General features: G+C 49.3%; 2 protein-coding genes across 2 annotated transcripts in view; one reads left to right on the forward strand and one right to left on the reverse strand.

Moving 5' to 3' along the window:
• LOC143692469 (uncharacterized) overlaps positions 1-13200 on the forward strand; it is a 279232-nt gene that overhangs the window by 50560 nt on the left and 215472 nt on the right. The gene's annotated exons all lie outside the window — the stretch shown is intronic.
• On the reverse strand, positions 2125-2820 carry LOC143692403 (olfactory receptor 14L1-like). The gene is made up of 2 exons (XM_077172637.1): positions 2674-2820; positions 2125-2418 (listed from the first exon to the last, which is right to left on the reverse strand). Exons 1-2 carry the CDS (start codon positions 2818-2820, stop codon positions 2125-2127), a joined length of 441 nt encoding a protein of 146 aa, XP_077028752.1.

Raw genomic sequence — 13200 nt, forward strand, 5'->3', positions numbered from 1 at the left:
TCAGCCTGACCTGGGTGCCCGGCAAGGTTATGGAACAGATCACCTTGAGTGCCACCACAGGGCACCCACAGGATGGCCCAGGGATCAGAGCCAGCCAGCATGGATTTAGGGCTGGCAGGTCCTGCCTGACCAACCTGGTCTCCTTTTATGCCCAGGTGACCCACCTGTGGATGGGGGAAAGGCTGTGGATGTTGTGTGCCTGGACTCCAGCAGAGCCTTTGACTCTGTCTCTGACAGCATTCCCTGGAAAAGCTGCAGCCCATGGCTTGGGCAGGTTCCCTCCTGGCTGGGAGATTTAAGAGCTGGCTGGAGGCTGGGCCCAGAGAGTGGTGGGGATGGTGCTGCACCCAGCTGGTGCCCAGGCACTGGGGCTGTCCCCAGGGATCTGTGCTGGGCCCAGTCCTGTTTAATATCTTCACTGATGGTCTGGGTGAGGGGATCGAGTCCAGCATTCACAAATTGCAGATGGCACCAAGCTGGGTGTGAGTGTGGATCTGCTGGAGGGCAGGACAAGAAGACCCAGCCTTAAGCTGCACCAGGGGAGGCACAGGCTGGACAATAGGAAGGAGTTCTTCACAGAAAGGGTGAGTGGGAACTGGAATGGGCTGGCCAGGGGGGAGGTGGCAGAGTCACTGTCCCTCTGCAGTGGCACTCAGTGGCATGGTCTGGGTGACAAGGCAGTATTAGGGCATTGGTTGGACTTGATGATCCCAAAGGTCTTTTCCAGCCTATTTGATTCTGTCATTCTGTGATGATTGGGACACTCTGGGGCCATTGTGACACTGCAGGGCCTCCTGGAACTAAGAGGACCATGGTGACACCGTGCAGCCCCACAGAACCAGGGGTCCACTGTGGTGCTGTGGGGCCAAATGGAACCAGGGAGTGCCCTGTGACACTCTGGGCCCTCGTGGAACCACAGAGGCCATTGTGACACTGCAGGGCCTCGTGTAACCAAGGGGTTTCACCATTTTGACACTGCAAAACCAAGGGGACCATTGGGAGACTGCAGGGCCCAGTGGAACCAAGGGGCCGTTCTGACACTGCGGGGCCTCATGGCACCAAGGGGACATTGTGACACTGCAGGATCCTGTGTAACCAAGGGGCCACTGTGACACGATGGGGCCTCAAGGGATCTGGAAGAACGTTGTGACAATGTGTGGCCTTGTGGAAACAAGGAGTCCATTGTGACACTGAGGGGACTTGTGAAAGCACAGAGACCATGGTGACAGTGTGGGACCTCATGTGACCATGGGGCCATTGTGACACCCTGGGGCCCCATGGAACCAAGGGGCCACTGTGGAGCTGCAGCACCAACGAGAACATTGTGATGCTGTAAAGCCTCACAGAAGCAAGAAGTCCCTTGTCACATTTTGAGGCCTCATGGAACCAAAGAGACCAGTGTGACAGTGCAGGGCCTGGTGTAATCAAAGGGCCATTGTGACACTGAGGGGCCCCATGGAACCAAGGACATCTTTGCAGATGACACCACGCTGGGTGGGAGTGTGAATCTACTGGAGGGTAGGAGGGCTCTGCAAAGGGCCCTGGACAGGCTGGATCCAGGGCCCAAATCCAACAAGGTGAGGTTTGATAAATCCAAGTGCCAGGCCCTGATATTTGGCCCCAGTGCTACAGGCTGGGGACAGAGTGTCTTGAGAGCAGCCAGGCAGAAAGGGACCTGCAGGGACTGATGGACAGCAGGCTGGACATGAGGCAGCAGTGTGCCCATGTGGCCAAGAAGGCCAATGGCTCCTGGCCTGGATCAGGAATGGTGTGGCCAGCAGGAGAAGAGCTGCTGTGCCAGCAGTGATGTCCCCCCAGCTCTGCACACAGACATTGCTGCTGCAGCTCCAGAGAAGGGATCACAAGGGCAGCTCTGCAGAAAACTTTGCTGGAAGATCCTTTAGTTCATTTAAAGGCTCCAAGAGTGCAGCCCCTCATTGACACAGTCTGTGGCCACAGGGAAGGTGGGGAGAAACAAAATGAGAAGTGGCACAAACAATGACATTTATTTGTAGTCAAGATTAAAAAAAGTAAAAAAAGGGGGAAAAAACCGCACAACCAAACCAATAAGAAGTATCAAAGTTGACTTTTATTACAAGTGATTGGCAGAAATTGGACAGCAGTTTAACATTTCTGAAACCATCCAGTCATCGTTCTCCACACTGCAGCCTTGAGCTCCTGGTTCCTCAGGCTGTAGATGAGGGGGTTCAGGGTTGGAGGCACCACAGAGAAAAGAACTGACAGGGCCAGATCCAGGGATGGGCTGGAGAGGGAGGGGGGCTTAAGGTACAGAGAAGTACCAGTGCTGAAGAACAGGGATAGCACAGCCAGGTGAGGGAGGCAGGTGGAAAAGGCTTTGTGCCGTCCCTGCTCAGAGGGGATCCTCAGCACAGCCCTGAAGATCTGAACATAGGAGAAAACAATGAACACAAAACAGCCAAAACAGAAGCAGGCGCTAACAACAATGAGCCCAAGTTCCCTGAGGTAGGATTTGGCACAGGAGAGCTTGAGGATCTGTGGGATTTCACAGAATAACTGGCCCAGGGCATTGCCATGGCACAGGGGCAGGGAAAATGTATTGGCCGTGTGCATGAGAGCATTAAGAAAGGCACTGGCCCAGGCAACTGCTGCCATGTGGGCACAAGCTCTGCTGCCCAGGAGGGTCCCGTAGTGCAGGGGTTTGCAGATGGACACGTAGCGGTCGTAGCACATCACGGTCAGGAGGAAAAGCTCTGCTGAGATGAAGAACATAAAGAAAAAGAGCTGAGCAGCACATCCTGAGTAGGAGATGTTGCTGGTGTCCCAGAGGGAATTGTGCATGGCTTTGGGGACAGTGGTGCAGATGGAGCCCAGGTCAGCGAGGGCCAGGTTGAGCAGGAAGAAGAACATGGGCGTGTGCAGGTGGTGGCCGCAGGCTACGGCGCTGATGATGAGGCCGTTGCCCAGGAGGGCAGCCAGGGAGATGCCCAGCAAGAGGCAGAAGTGCAGGAGCTGCAGCTGCCGCGTGTCTGCCAATGCCAGCAGCAGGAAGTGCCTGATGGAGCTGCTGTTGGACATTTGCTGGGGCTGAACATGGGAATCTGTAAGAAAAGTAATCATGGAATAGTTGGGTTTGGAGAGGACTTGAAATATCCCAGCACAGCCTGGAGGCACTTTCCCCCCACTGCCTGCCCAGGGCTCTGCTGCCTGGAGCTGTCCCTGCCAGCAGCTGCTTCCCTGTGCCCAGGGCTGGGCCCTGCCAGTGCTGCCAGAGCCCAGCCCAGCCCTGGGGGCTCAGCTCTGCCCTGCAGAGCCCTCCCAGTTCAGGCACTGCCCAGGGGCAGCTCTGGCTCTGCAGGCTCTGATGGAAACATGGTAAAAACCTTGAGGAGCTGTTGGAAAAGTGACACTGATGCTGCCCCTAAGGGCTGATTTCTTTCACTGCCTGGTTTTCTAAGATCTCAGAAAAAAAAAATTTCTACCTGAACTGAGGGATGAATATCTGTGTGCAATTTGCCATCCATAAAACCTAGAGAAGTAGATTAATAAAGCAGGATTTTCCTATTTATTCAGGTCCTGCCTTGCTGTGCTCCCTGAATAATCTACTTGGAAATGTTCTGCAGTTAAATGCCATGCTGGGAGCAGTCCTGAACAATGCAGCATCCTCCCCACACAAGGAGAACACTTCCAAGCCTCACCAGCTGTCTCCTCCCAGCCAGATCTTGTCCCCCAGCACTGGGAGCAGCTGCCAGGGCTGGCTGAGAGCTGTCCCTGGCAGGCAGCAGAGTCCCTGCCCCAGCACAGCGCCCTGGGCTGCAGGACCCTGCTCTGCAGGACACCCCTGGGCACCCCTGGCTGCTCTGCACAAGAGACAAGCAGAGAATGTACTCACAGGCTCTGCAGGCATTGGGATGTTCCAGCTTGAGGAGATGGCTCCAGGAGCTGCAGCTGCATTGTCCTGCAGCCAGAGGTTCCTGTGCCAAGGGCTGGCAGTGATTGTGCCCCAGGCACTTCTCAGCCCCTGCCCAGCCCTGACTGATTGAAGCTCTCTGTGCCTCTGGGCTGTGCCCAGGCTGGCTGCAGGCAGTGCCCCAGCCCTGCTGGGCTGGCAGAAGAGCTGCTCATCCAGAGAAATGTGCTTTTGAAGCTCTTCTTGGGGAGCAGGACCTGCCTCTGGGCCAGAAGCCCAGCCCAGCTCAGCAGCACAGACACAGCACAAGGACTTTAATCAGCCTCTGGGGCTTTGTGCTCAGGCCCTGAACGTCAGTCCCTGAGAGGGAGCTGAAGAAACCTCTGCAGAACTCCAAGGCAGAATCCAACTCCAAAATTTCTTGGACTTTTAATGGGTCCCTCTGAGGGACATGACTGAGAAAGTGTCCCCAGGCCCCAGGCAGAGCAGAGAACTGCAGGCAGTGATGACAGGTGGGGACAAAGAGAAGCCAAGTCTTGGTGCCCTGGGCCACAGCAGGGTCTGTGCCAGCAAGGGCTGGGAGGAGACACCTTGTCCTGAGGCCCTGGGGCCTCCTGGCACAGCCCCAGCCAGGCTGGGCACTGTCAGCCCCTTGTGCTGCCCTCAGCATCCCCCCCTAGCCCACATCCCAGTGGCCTCAAGGATCTGCTGCAAGGAGTCCCTGGGGAGCCTTGCTCAGCAATGGCCCTGGGGGCTCCTTCATGCTCCCTGCAGGGACTGCAGGTTTTTCAAAGGACTTTGGGTTTGGCTTTGGCCTTGGAGTCTCTGAGAGGTTTGTGCAATCATGGCCTCCAATTATCTGCTGTAATTAGTCCCTGGAGAGGCTTTGTCAGTAACAACACTCAGTGGGGCTCATTAATACTTCAGGGTACTTCAGATATTTTAAGGTACTTGGTGTTTCCCTTTTGATCCAGACTCTGTGAGAGGTTTGTGCAATCATGGCCCCAATTATCTGCTTTAATGAGTCCCTGGAGAGCTTTGTACTGACACTCAGTGGGGCTCATTAATGCCTTGAAATACTCAAGATTTTTAAGGTACTTTGGATTCTCCTTTCTATACTCTGAATCTTGAAGAGGTTCTTTTGCCATCCTGGCCTCCAATTCTCTCCTCCAAGGAGTCCATGAGAAGCCTGTGTTGGGGATGGACCTCAGTGGGTCCTATTAATGCCTCGAGATACTTTGGGGTTTTCTTCTGACTTTGACTCCTGGAAAGGATTGTGCAATCTCCTCTCAGGCCCTGAGGTTCCAGGGCTCAGCTCCAAATGCTCCACAGGCCTCATTAGGATGCAGCAAGTCCTGTCAAACCATGGCTCTGCCTTGATTTCCCTCTGCTCTGGAGCAGTTCATTAGGAAGATTTCCTTTTACGTTTATGGAGAAATATTTCAAAGAGCTTCTAAGAAAAATGTAATCCTATTTTAAACAGTGTATTTTATTACTGTTCTCTTTAGAAAAGAGCTGATTGCAGCATTCTGTGCTTGGTATTGATCCAGGGTCTCTCCTAAGGAGTTCTGGCCATGTCAGTGAAGTTTTACCTTGAGAACTGACCCAGAGTGGACAACCTTGCCCCACATTATCGAACCCCATGTGAGAAACGATTTTCACTTTCAAAAATGTAAATGCTTTATTGAGACCATATCAAAATAAAACAGAAGACTGAAGAAAGAAAAGGATACAGCAGCAGGAGCAAAGGATTCAGTGTGCTCAGGATTCAGGATTGTGTGCTCATCTACAAAATGGATGTTCTGTCTTTTATACCTCCATCCCCTCCCAAAGTCTTGTCAATCGACTCCTTCTTCACTGTCCAGTGGTGGAGATCACTGTCTCACACCTTGATTGGAGGTCAGGTGCTGCCATAGTCACAAGCCAACCCTCCCAAATGCCCCAACTACTGAGGCCATCCTGTGATAACAATGCAAGGGGAAGGGGAAGGATAACTATACATCTACAAAACTTCTGCAAACATATATTTAATATTCACCCCTTAATTGTGAGAGTCAACCGTAGGATTACTCATCCATAACAAGCCCCCCTTTTTCTTTTTCTAAAAGTCACTTGTTTGAAAAATTAAGTAAAAAAACTTTCTCTCTCTCTCTAATGTCATGCCAGCATCTGTTGATGTGGGCAAGGACAGTGGGAACAGGAGAAAAAATCTCAGGTTTTCCTTAGACACACTCATTAGGAATGGGCAAAAGGGCATCCCAGAGGTCCAGTGTGGCTTTGACTCCCATCTACCGTGCCTGTGTGGCTGCTACCCATAGTTGGTGCATCTTAGGGGTGAGTACAGAGGCCAACTCAGTCCTGCCCTCCAGTCCCTGTTGAATTAAAAGACAACTGAGGAATTACAGAGGTCTGGTATGGCCTTTTGTCCCTACCTTACCATGCCTATGGTGTTGCTACCCACAGCAGGGCTATGGAGCCTTCTTGGTAGCAAACAAAGGGGCCAACCCGGCCTTGCCCTCCTTCCTTTGTCTTATTTTCTTGAAGAAGCTGTCCCATTACCTTTTACAGTCCCTTGTGTACTTCTCCTCAACAGATGCTGGTAATTCTCACCCATGAAAACAGGAAGACAGTTCTTGAGCTGGTTGGTGGAAGCTTGACTCTACTTTTTGGGCATCTTGGTGTTTTCCTGGTTGTCTCTCACTCTCTGCTTGAGAGTCAATCTTGTTTCACCCAGCCTGGATGTTATAGTCCACTCTTTGGGTTCTTCTCCTGGGCCTTTGACTCTGTTGCCATGAGTCCATCCCTGCTCTGCAGCTCGCACGGCCGATTCGGTGCTGAGCAGTGCCTGTAAGGGACCTTCCCACTGAGGAGTTAGAGGCTGATCTCTCCATGACGTGATCATCACCCAATCCCCAGGATTAATATTATGGATTCTGAAATCCAGGGTGGTAGTTTGAGGAATTGCCCCTTTATGTCTTAGCCCTTCTAAGGTTTGTGCTATGGACATCACTTATTTCTTGGCATTGGCTTCCCCTTCCTCATAGGTGGCAGCCTTCTGGGGTGAGGTCAGGAAGGGAAACCCAAACATCATTTCATAGGGTGGGACCCCCAGATCTGACTGGGGTTGGGTTCTAATTCTTAATAAGGCCAAAGGGAGACATTTTATCCATGACATTTGGGTTCCAATCATTAGCTTCACTAGAGCTCTTTAGAGAGTTTGATTCATTCTCTCAACCTGACCAGAACTCTGTGAATGCCTTGGAGTGTGTAATTCCCATTTTACTCCCAGGGCCTGAACAATTTTCTGCAATATCTTTGATGTGAAATGAGTTCCCTGGTCTGAATCAATCCTGTTTGCCATCCCATATTGGGGAATAATTGAATCTAGAAGTGTTTTACTCACAACATTGGCATTGGCTTTCACAGTGGGTACCACCTCTACCCAATGAGTCACGTAATCTGCTATCACTGGCAAAAACATCCACCATTGTACCTGGGGAAGCTCAGTAAAGTCTACTTGGATGTTTTGGAAGGGTCATAAGGCCAGTTCTTGCCCTCCTGTGGGTGTTTTCCCCATGATTTTCTTATTCACTTGTTGACATACCACACACTGTTCAGTTACTTGCTTAGCGATTCTGAAAATTCCTGTGCATCCCCAATTCCTTAGAAATTGATCACTTAGCGCTTGTGTACCCCAATGTGTTGTTCCATGTATGCATTCTAGCATTTTCCTGGCAAAGGGTTTATTATTATTTCCTTCCATCTGCTCATTTCCCTTTGTTATCTTTCTTGGCTCCTATTTTAAGGAGTTCTTCCTCTTCTGTCCCACTGAATACAGGGACTTTTTGCATTTCTCTCGTGGGTGTTAATACTATTATTAGTTTTTCTGTCTCTGATTCAGTTGCATTTTTAGCTTCTAAATCAGCTAAATTGTTCCCTTGTGCCCATTTTTGTTGTCCTTCAACATAAACCACCACTACTTCCTCTAGTAATTGTGAGGTTTCTAACTCTTCTAAAGGAAATTTTTCATTAATCAGTCCCTTTCCCTTTGAATTGAATAGCCCCCTCTCTTCCCAAATTTTGCCAAATGCATGCACTACTCCAAAAGCATATTTTCAGTCTGTATATGTTGTTCCCCTTTTCTGTGCTAATATTTCCAGAGCTTGCTTTATGGCATACAACTCACACCTTGGGCTGACCAGTTGGAAGGTAACTTTCTCTTTTCTTTGGCCATCAACCCTTCATGCACTATAGCATACCCTGATACGCTGTGCCCCTTTATTACCCATGAAGATCCATCGATGTTCAGTCGTTTTCCACCTTGGAGTGGTTGATCTGTTAGGTCCTCTCTTACTTTAGTTTGATAGTTTATAACATCTAGGCAATTATGTATTAGTTCCTCATCTGGTTCTCCATACAAAAACTGGGCAGGGTTGAGTTGGTTACTCATGATCAGCTCTAAACCATTATCTATTAAGATGGCTTCATACTTTAGCACTCGGGAATCAGTGAGCCATTTCTCAGTATTTTGGCTCAGGATACTCCTTACTGAGTTTGGGATATATATCTTCAATTTTCCCCCAAAGGGTAAGTTTTTGCTTTCTGCTATGAGTAGGGCAGTCACTGCCACAGCCTGAATGCAGGTTGGCCACCCCCAGCTGACAGGGTCTGGCAGTTTTGATAAATAGGCCACTGGTTTCCTGGATTCTCCCCAGTCCTGGGCTAACACTCCATGTGCTACCCCTCTTTCTATATCCACAAACAGACAGAAGGGTTTGTCTAAGGCAGGAAGACTCTGTGCCAATGCACTGACTAATTTTTGCTTTCAAGCTTAAAACTTTTGTTCATTGTCTTTTTCCCACCTAATCTCTTCTTCTGCTAACTTTTCATACAAGAACTGGATGGCCTGTGTGTATCCTTCAATCCATAGCCTACAATATCCCAACAGGCCTAAAAACCTTCTGACTTCTCTCTTAGTTTTTGGCCATGGGAGTGAAACAATCCCCGTAATTCTCTCAGGGTTCATCCACCAGCCCCATTGACAAATCACATGTCCTTGATATTTTACTTCTCTCTCTACAAATTTGAGTTTCCCTTTTGATACCTGAAGTCCTTGGTCCCCCAGAAAATTTAACAACACTATGGTGGATTCCCAAACTTCTTTTTCTTCCTGTCCTGAGAAAAGGAAATAATTTACATATTGGATAAGCTTCATCTCAGGTTTGATGGAGAAGAGTTGTGTTACTTCTCCTAGGGCTTGACCGAAGAGGTTTGGGCATTCGGAAAACCCTTGGGGTAACCCAGTCCACTAAAGCTGTTGCTTCCTACCGGAATCAGGGTTCTCCCATTCAAAAGTAAATATATCCCTACTTTCCCCTGCCAGTGGACATGCCCAAAAAATATCTTTTAGGTGTATGACGATAAACCAGTGGTGTGCTGGGGGGACATTACTCAGTCGTGTTGAGGGGTTAGGCACTACTGGGTACCGATTCACTGCTCTTTTGTTCACTTCTCTCAAATCTTGGACAAGCCTGTAAGTCCCATCTGACTTCTTTACTGGTAATATGGGTGTATTATGGGGGGACATACATGGTTCTAAGGTCCTGTCCTCAAGTAGGTCCTGGATCACCAGCTGCAGTTCTCGTCTCCCCTCCAGGGAGAGTGGATATTGTCATACCTGGACTGGAGAGCTGTCATCAATTAATTTTATTACTGTAGGTTTCATGTTCAATTTGCCTCAATTTTTTGGTTTTGCCCACACCATCTCATGAATGTTGCCCTCATCCTCTTCCCCTAATTCGAGAAGTTTAACCACCACTTTTCCTTCCTCTGGGAGTACTTGAATGCTTAACTGCACTTGTAAATCTCAGTCTAATAGATTGCATCCTGCTTCTTGAACTAATAGAACATCTCCAATTCCTACTTTATTTGCCCCTTCAAACTTTACTTCCTTTATAACTGAGACCTTGAACCCCTCCCCTTTTGCACCTACTACCTGCATGGTATCTTGACCCTTTTTGCACCCCTTTGGGATTCTACAAACACAAGTTCTTTCAATCCCCTTGTCTACTAAGAATTCAAATTCTTCCTCCTGGGGATCTATTTTTAAAGTTATCAAGGGCCCCTGGTGGTATTCTGTCCCCAGGAGGTAGAACCCTTGACACTGCTGATCTACTTCTTTTTGCTCAGTCTCATAGACCCTCAGATCCTTTTCCTTCTGGGGGCAATTCCTTCTAATATTCCCACTCTCTTTACAGTAAAAGCAGACTGGTCCTAAGTTCCCCTGTTTCCCAAACTCTCCTTTTTCTGCCCAGTCCCAAGGAGATGCATCTCCCCTCTATCTTCCCATACTTGGAATCCCCCTCCCTTACCTGGGTTGTTCTTTGCATGCTGGTTCCCTTCCCTAATGGCAGTTGCCATTACCTTGGCTTTTGTCTTGGCTTTCTCTTCATCCCTTTTTACATGCACCTTCTGTGCTTCCCTTAAGAGATCTTCCAACCTCTTTTCTAGCCAACCATCTAACTTTCCTAATTTTCTCCATATATCTGGCCAGGCATGAATGACAAAATTTATCTGTGCAGTAAGATCAGTCCAGTCACTGTGTCAGGGTCAACTCCTGAATATTGCCTTATATTTTTTCCTCAGCTTTTCTAACCGCTCTGTTGGGGTTTCTTTGCTCTTTTGCTGCTCATTGAAAGCCTTACAGGCATTTTGGTTACATGGAGCTGCTTCTTTGATGACTTTTGTAATCAGTGTTCTCTATTCTTCCATGTCTTGCCTCCCCCCAGTGCTGTTGTGGTCCCTGGTGGGGCACTATGGGCATTTTCAGATCCCCAGGAGGTCCTTGCACAGGCTTCCTTTCCCATATCCATATCTCAGCTGCTCGGATCATCTGTCTTTCTTCTGGTGTGAACAACATAATCATTAATGATTGCATCTCTTCCCACATATCAATATTGGGCCCCAGAAATTTATCTAACTGTTCCACTAATCCAGTGAGGTCCTCTAGTAATCCTTTCAATTATTTCTTGAGCATTCTCATGTCAGAAGAACTGAGAGGTACAGTTACAAATCCAATTCGTTCCCATATACCCCCAGGGCTTCCTCCCTCAGGGGGTACAGTCCCAATGCTTGGCTCCCATCGTGTGATCTGCTTTCCTCTCTTTGTGCTACCCTGCTCCTGGTGTTCTGGCTAGGCCCATCAGGGAGTAGGGGAGGTGCAGTTGGGACTGCTGGAAGTGGGAGGGGGAACAGGTCTAACGGGTCCCACTCTGTATGTTCTGCTACCTTAAACATGCTCACCTTCGAGGGTGAGGTTTCCCCTTCCCAGCAAGCAGCACAGTCACTCTCCTCCTGATTGAATGGTTCCTTAGCTCTTACATCATGTTTAATGCTCGGCATATCCATCCTTTGTCTGATCCATATCTCAGCCAGTAGACATGATCTCTCCTGATTTCCCTTCTGGTCCATTCCAATACGCAGTACTGAACCATTTTGCTCTCGTCCTTATCTTTGGTGTTGGGGTCATATTTCCACCGGGCTAGCTTCCTTCCTAGTGGGCTGTCTGGAGGGATGCCCCTTGGTTCCTCTTCAATCTCTGCGTCTTCCTTTGGGGATTCGCTACTCACCCATGATCCCATCATGACCAGTCAATCACAGGTCTGCCCCCAACAGAGCCTGCCTTTCCAAGCACAGGCCCTCCCAACTGAGCCCAGCTCCCTAAGAAGGGAGAGGGGAAAAAAAAGGAAACCTGGAAAGGAGGAAAGAGAAGGGAAGAGAAGAGAGAGAGGAAAAAGGGGAGAGAGGAAGAAAAGGGGAAGAGAAAAAACTAGAAAAAAGCTTTACCTCTCCTCCGAAAAAAACTCTGTGGTCCAGGGGCTTCCGTCCCCAGCCCACCCTGGCTCGGCAGCTCCGCCCCGACTCGCCATGGCATGTGAAGTGTTACGCCTACTACAGGGTAACCCCACCTCAGCAAACCTCTCGGCGGTTGTCCCGTTTCCAGCCCGATCTCAGCTGGCTCCGGGAACCCTGGAGCTGCTTTTGCCCAAGAGCCATCCCCACCGAGCTCGGCCACTGCCAGTGCCACCAGTGCCCGGCCGCTGGCGCTTCCCCCAAAACTGCCGCCGGCTATCGCTGCTCAGCCAGCCTGGGATACCACAGCCCTGGCCGTGCCTCCCCCGACACCGCCGCTGGCTCGGTGCTGCAAAACCCTACACAAACCCATCTCACGTGTCCCACTGGCCACGGGGGAAAATCCCCGCTTTCCTCTCCACCACGTGTGCTGCCATTCCCTACCAGAATAGCCCAGCGCTGGCTGTGCCTCCCCGAGACCACCACTGGCTCGGTGCCACAAAACCCTTCTCAAACTTCTCTGTCCTACGTGTCCCGCTGTCCACAGAGGAAAAACACCTCTGCTTTCCTCTTTATAATGATTCCTGCCGTTTCCTCCAACTGCCCAGCATCCTAAAACTCCAATGGACCAGGACGGGTTTGGTATGGAGTACTGGCTGGAGTTTGCTTTCCTATACCGGAATTACAGAGTCATTATCTGGCTAAAAAATAGTGCTCACCCCTTTTCTCTTTTCTTTATCCAGCCTCCTGCTGTCTCTGAGCTTCAGCCTGCAACCACTGGTGGCCCCAGAAGTATCTGAAGACTCCACCAAATTTGTGGCGTGGGTGCACTTCTTTTTGCAAACTCCTAGCACCACCGGGGAGAGGTGTCTATCCCAGGAGAGCCCCCGAAAATTGTGAGAAATCCTGATTAGAGGTCAGATGTCGCCATAGTGACAAGCCAGCCCTCCCAGATGTCCCAACTCCCATTGTCCCTTGATAACCATGTGAGCAGGTACAACTATAAATCTATAAAACTTTTCTTATATATACATTATATATAATATAATATAATATAATATAATATAATATAATATAATATAATATAATATAATATAATATTATATTATATTATATTATATTATATTATATTTCCATATACACATAATATTAGTCCATTAATTGTGACAGACAATCATCATATTACTCATCTAGCACAGACACAAAGGAAGTTCTAATATAAACATTAATCCAAACTTGGCTGAAGGTAGAATTAGACCAGCTCCTGAAGGACAGAGCAGCTTTGAACTCCTTGCAGCTCAAAGCACCAAGCGGGTGGCTGGGAGGTGTGTGAGTGACCTGAGAGTGAGGGAAGGGAAATGCAGAGATCCCTGGAAGTGTTTCTGTGCAAACAGGCTGTGGGAAGGGCACTTGCAGACCTGCTCTGGGCCAGCTGTGAGGGTGGATCATCATCCCAACCT

The sequence above is a fragment of the Agelaius phoeniceus genome (assembly GCF_051311805.1).
Source record: "Agelaius phoeniceus isolate bAgePho1 chromosome W unlocalized genomic scaffold, bAgePho1.hap1 SUPER_W_unloc_1, whole genome shotgun sequence".
NCBI lineage: Eukaryota > Metazoa > Chordata > Aves > Passeriformes > Icteridae > Agelaius > Agelaius phoeniceus.

Bases quoted from the DNA above. Each gene is read 5' to 3' on its own strand.
- LOC143692403 (XM_077172637.1), bottom strand. From the start codon at position 2,820: ATGCACAATTCCCTCTGGGACACCAGCAACATCTCCTACTCAGGATGT. The intron at 2,419-2,673 runs CACTACGGGACC...GTGTTCATTGTT, and splicing joins TGTCCATCTGCAAACCCCTG to TTCTCCTATGTTCAGATCTT.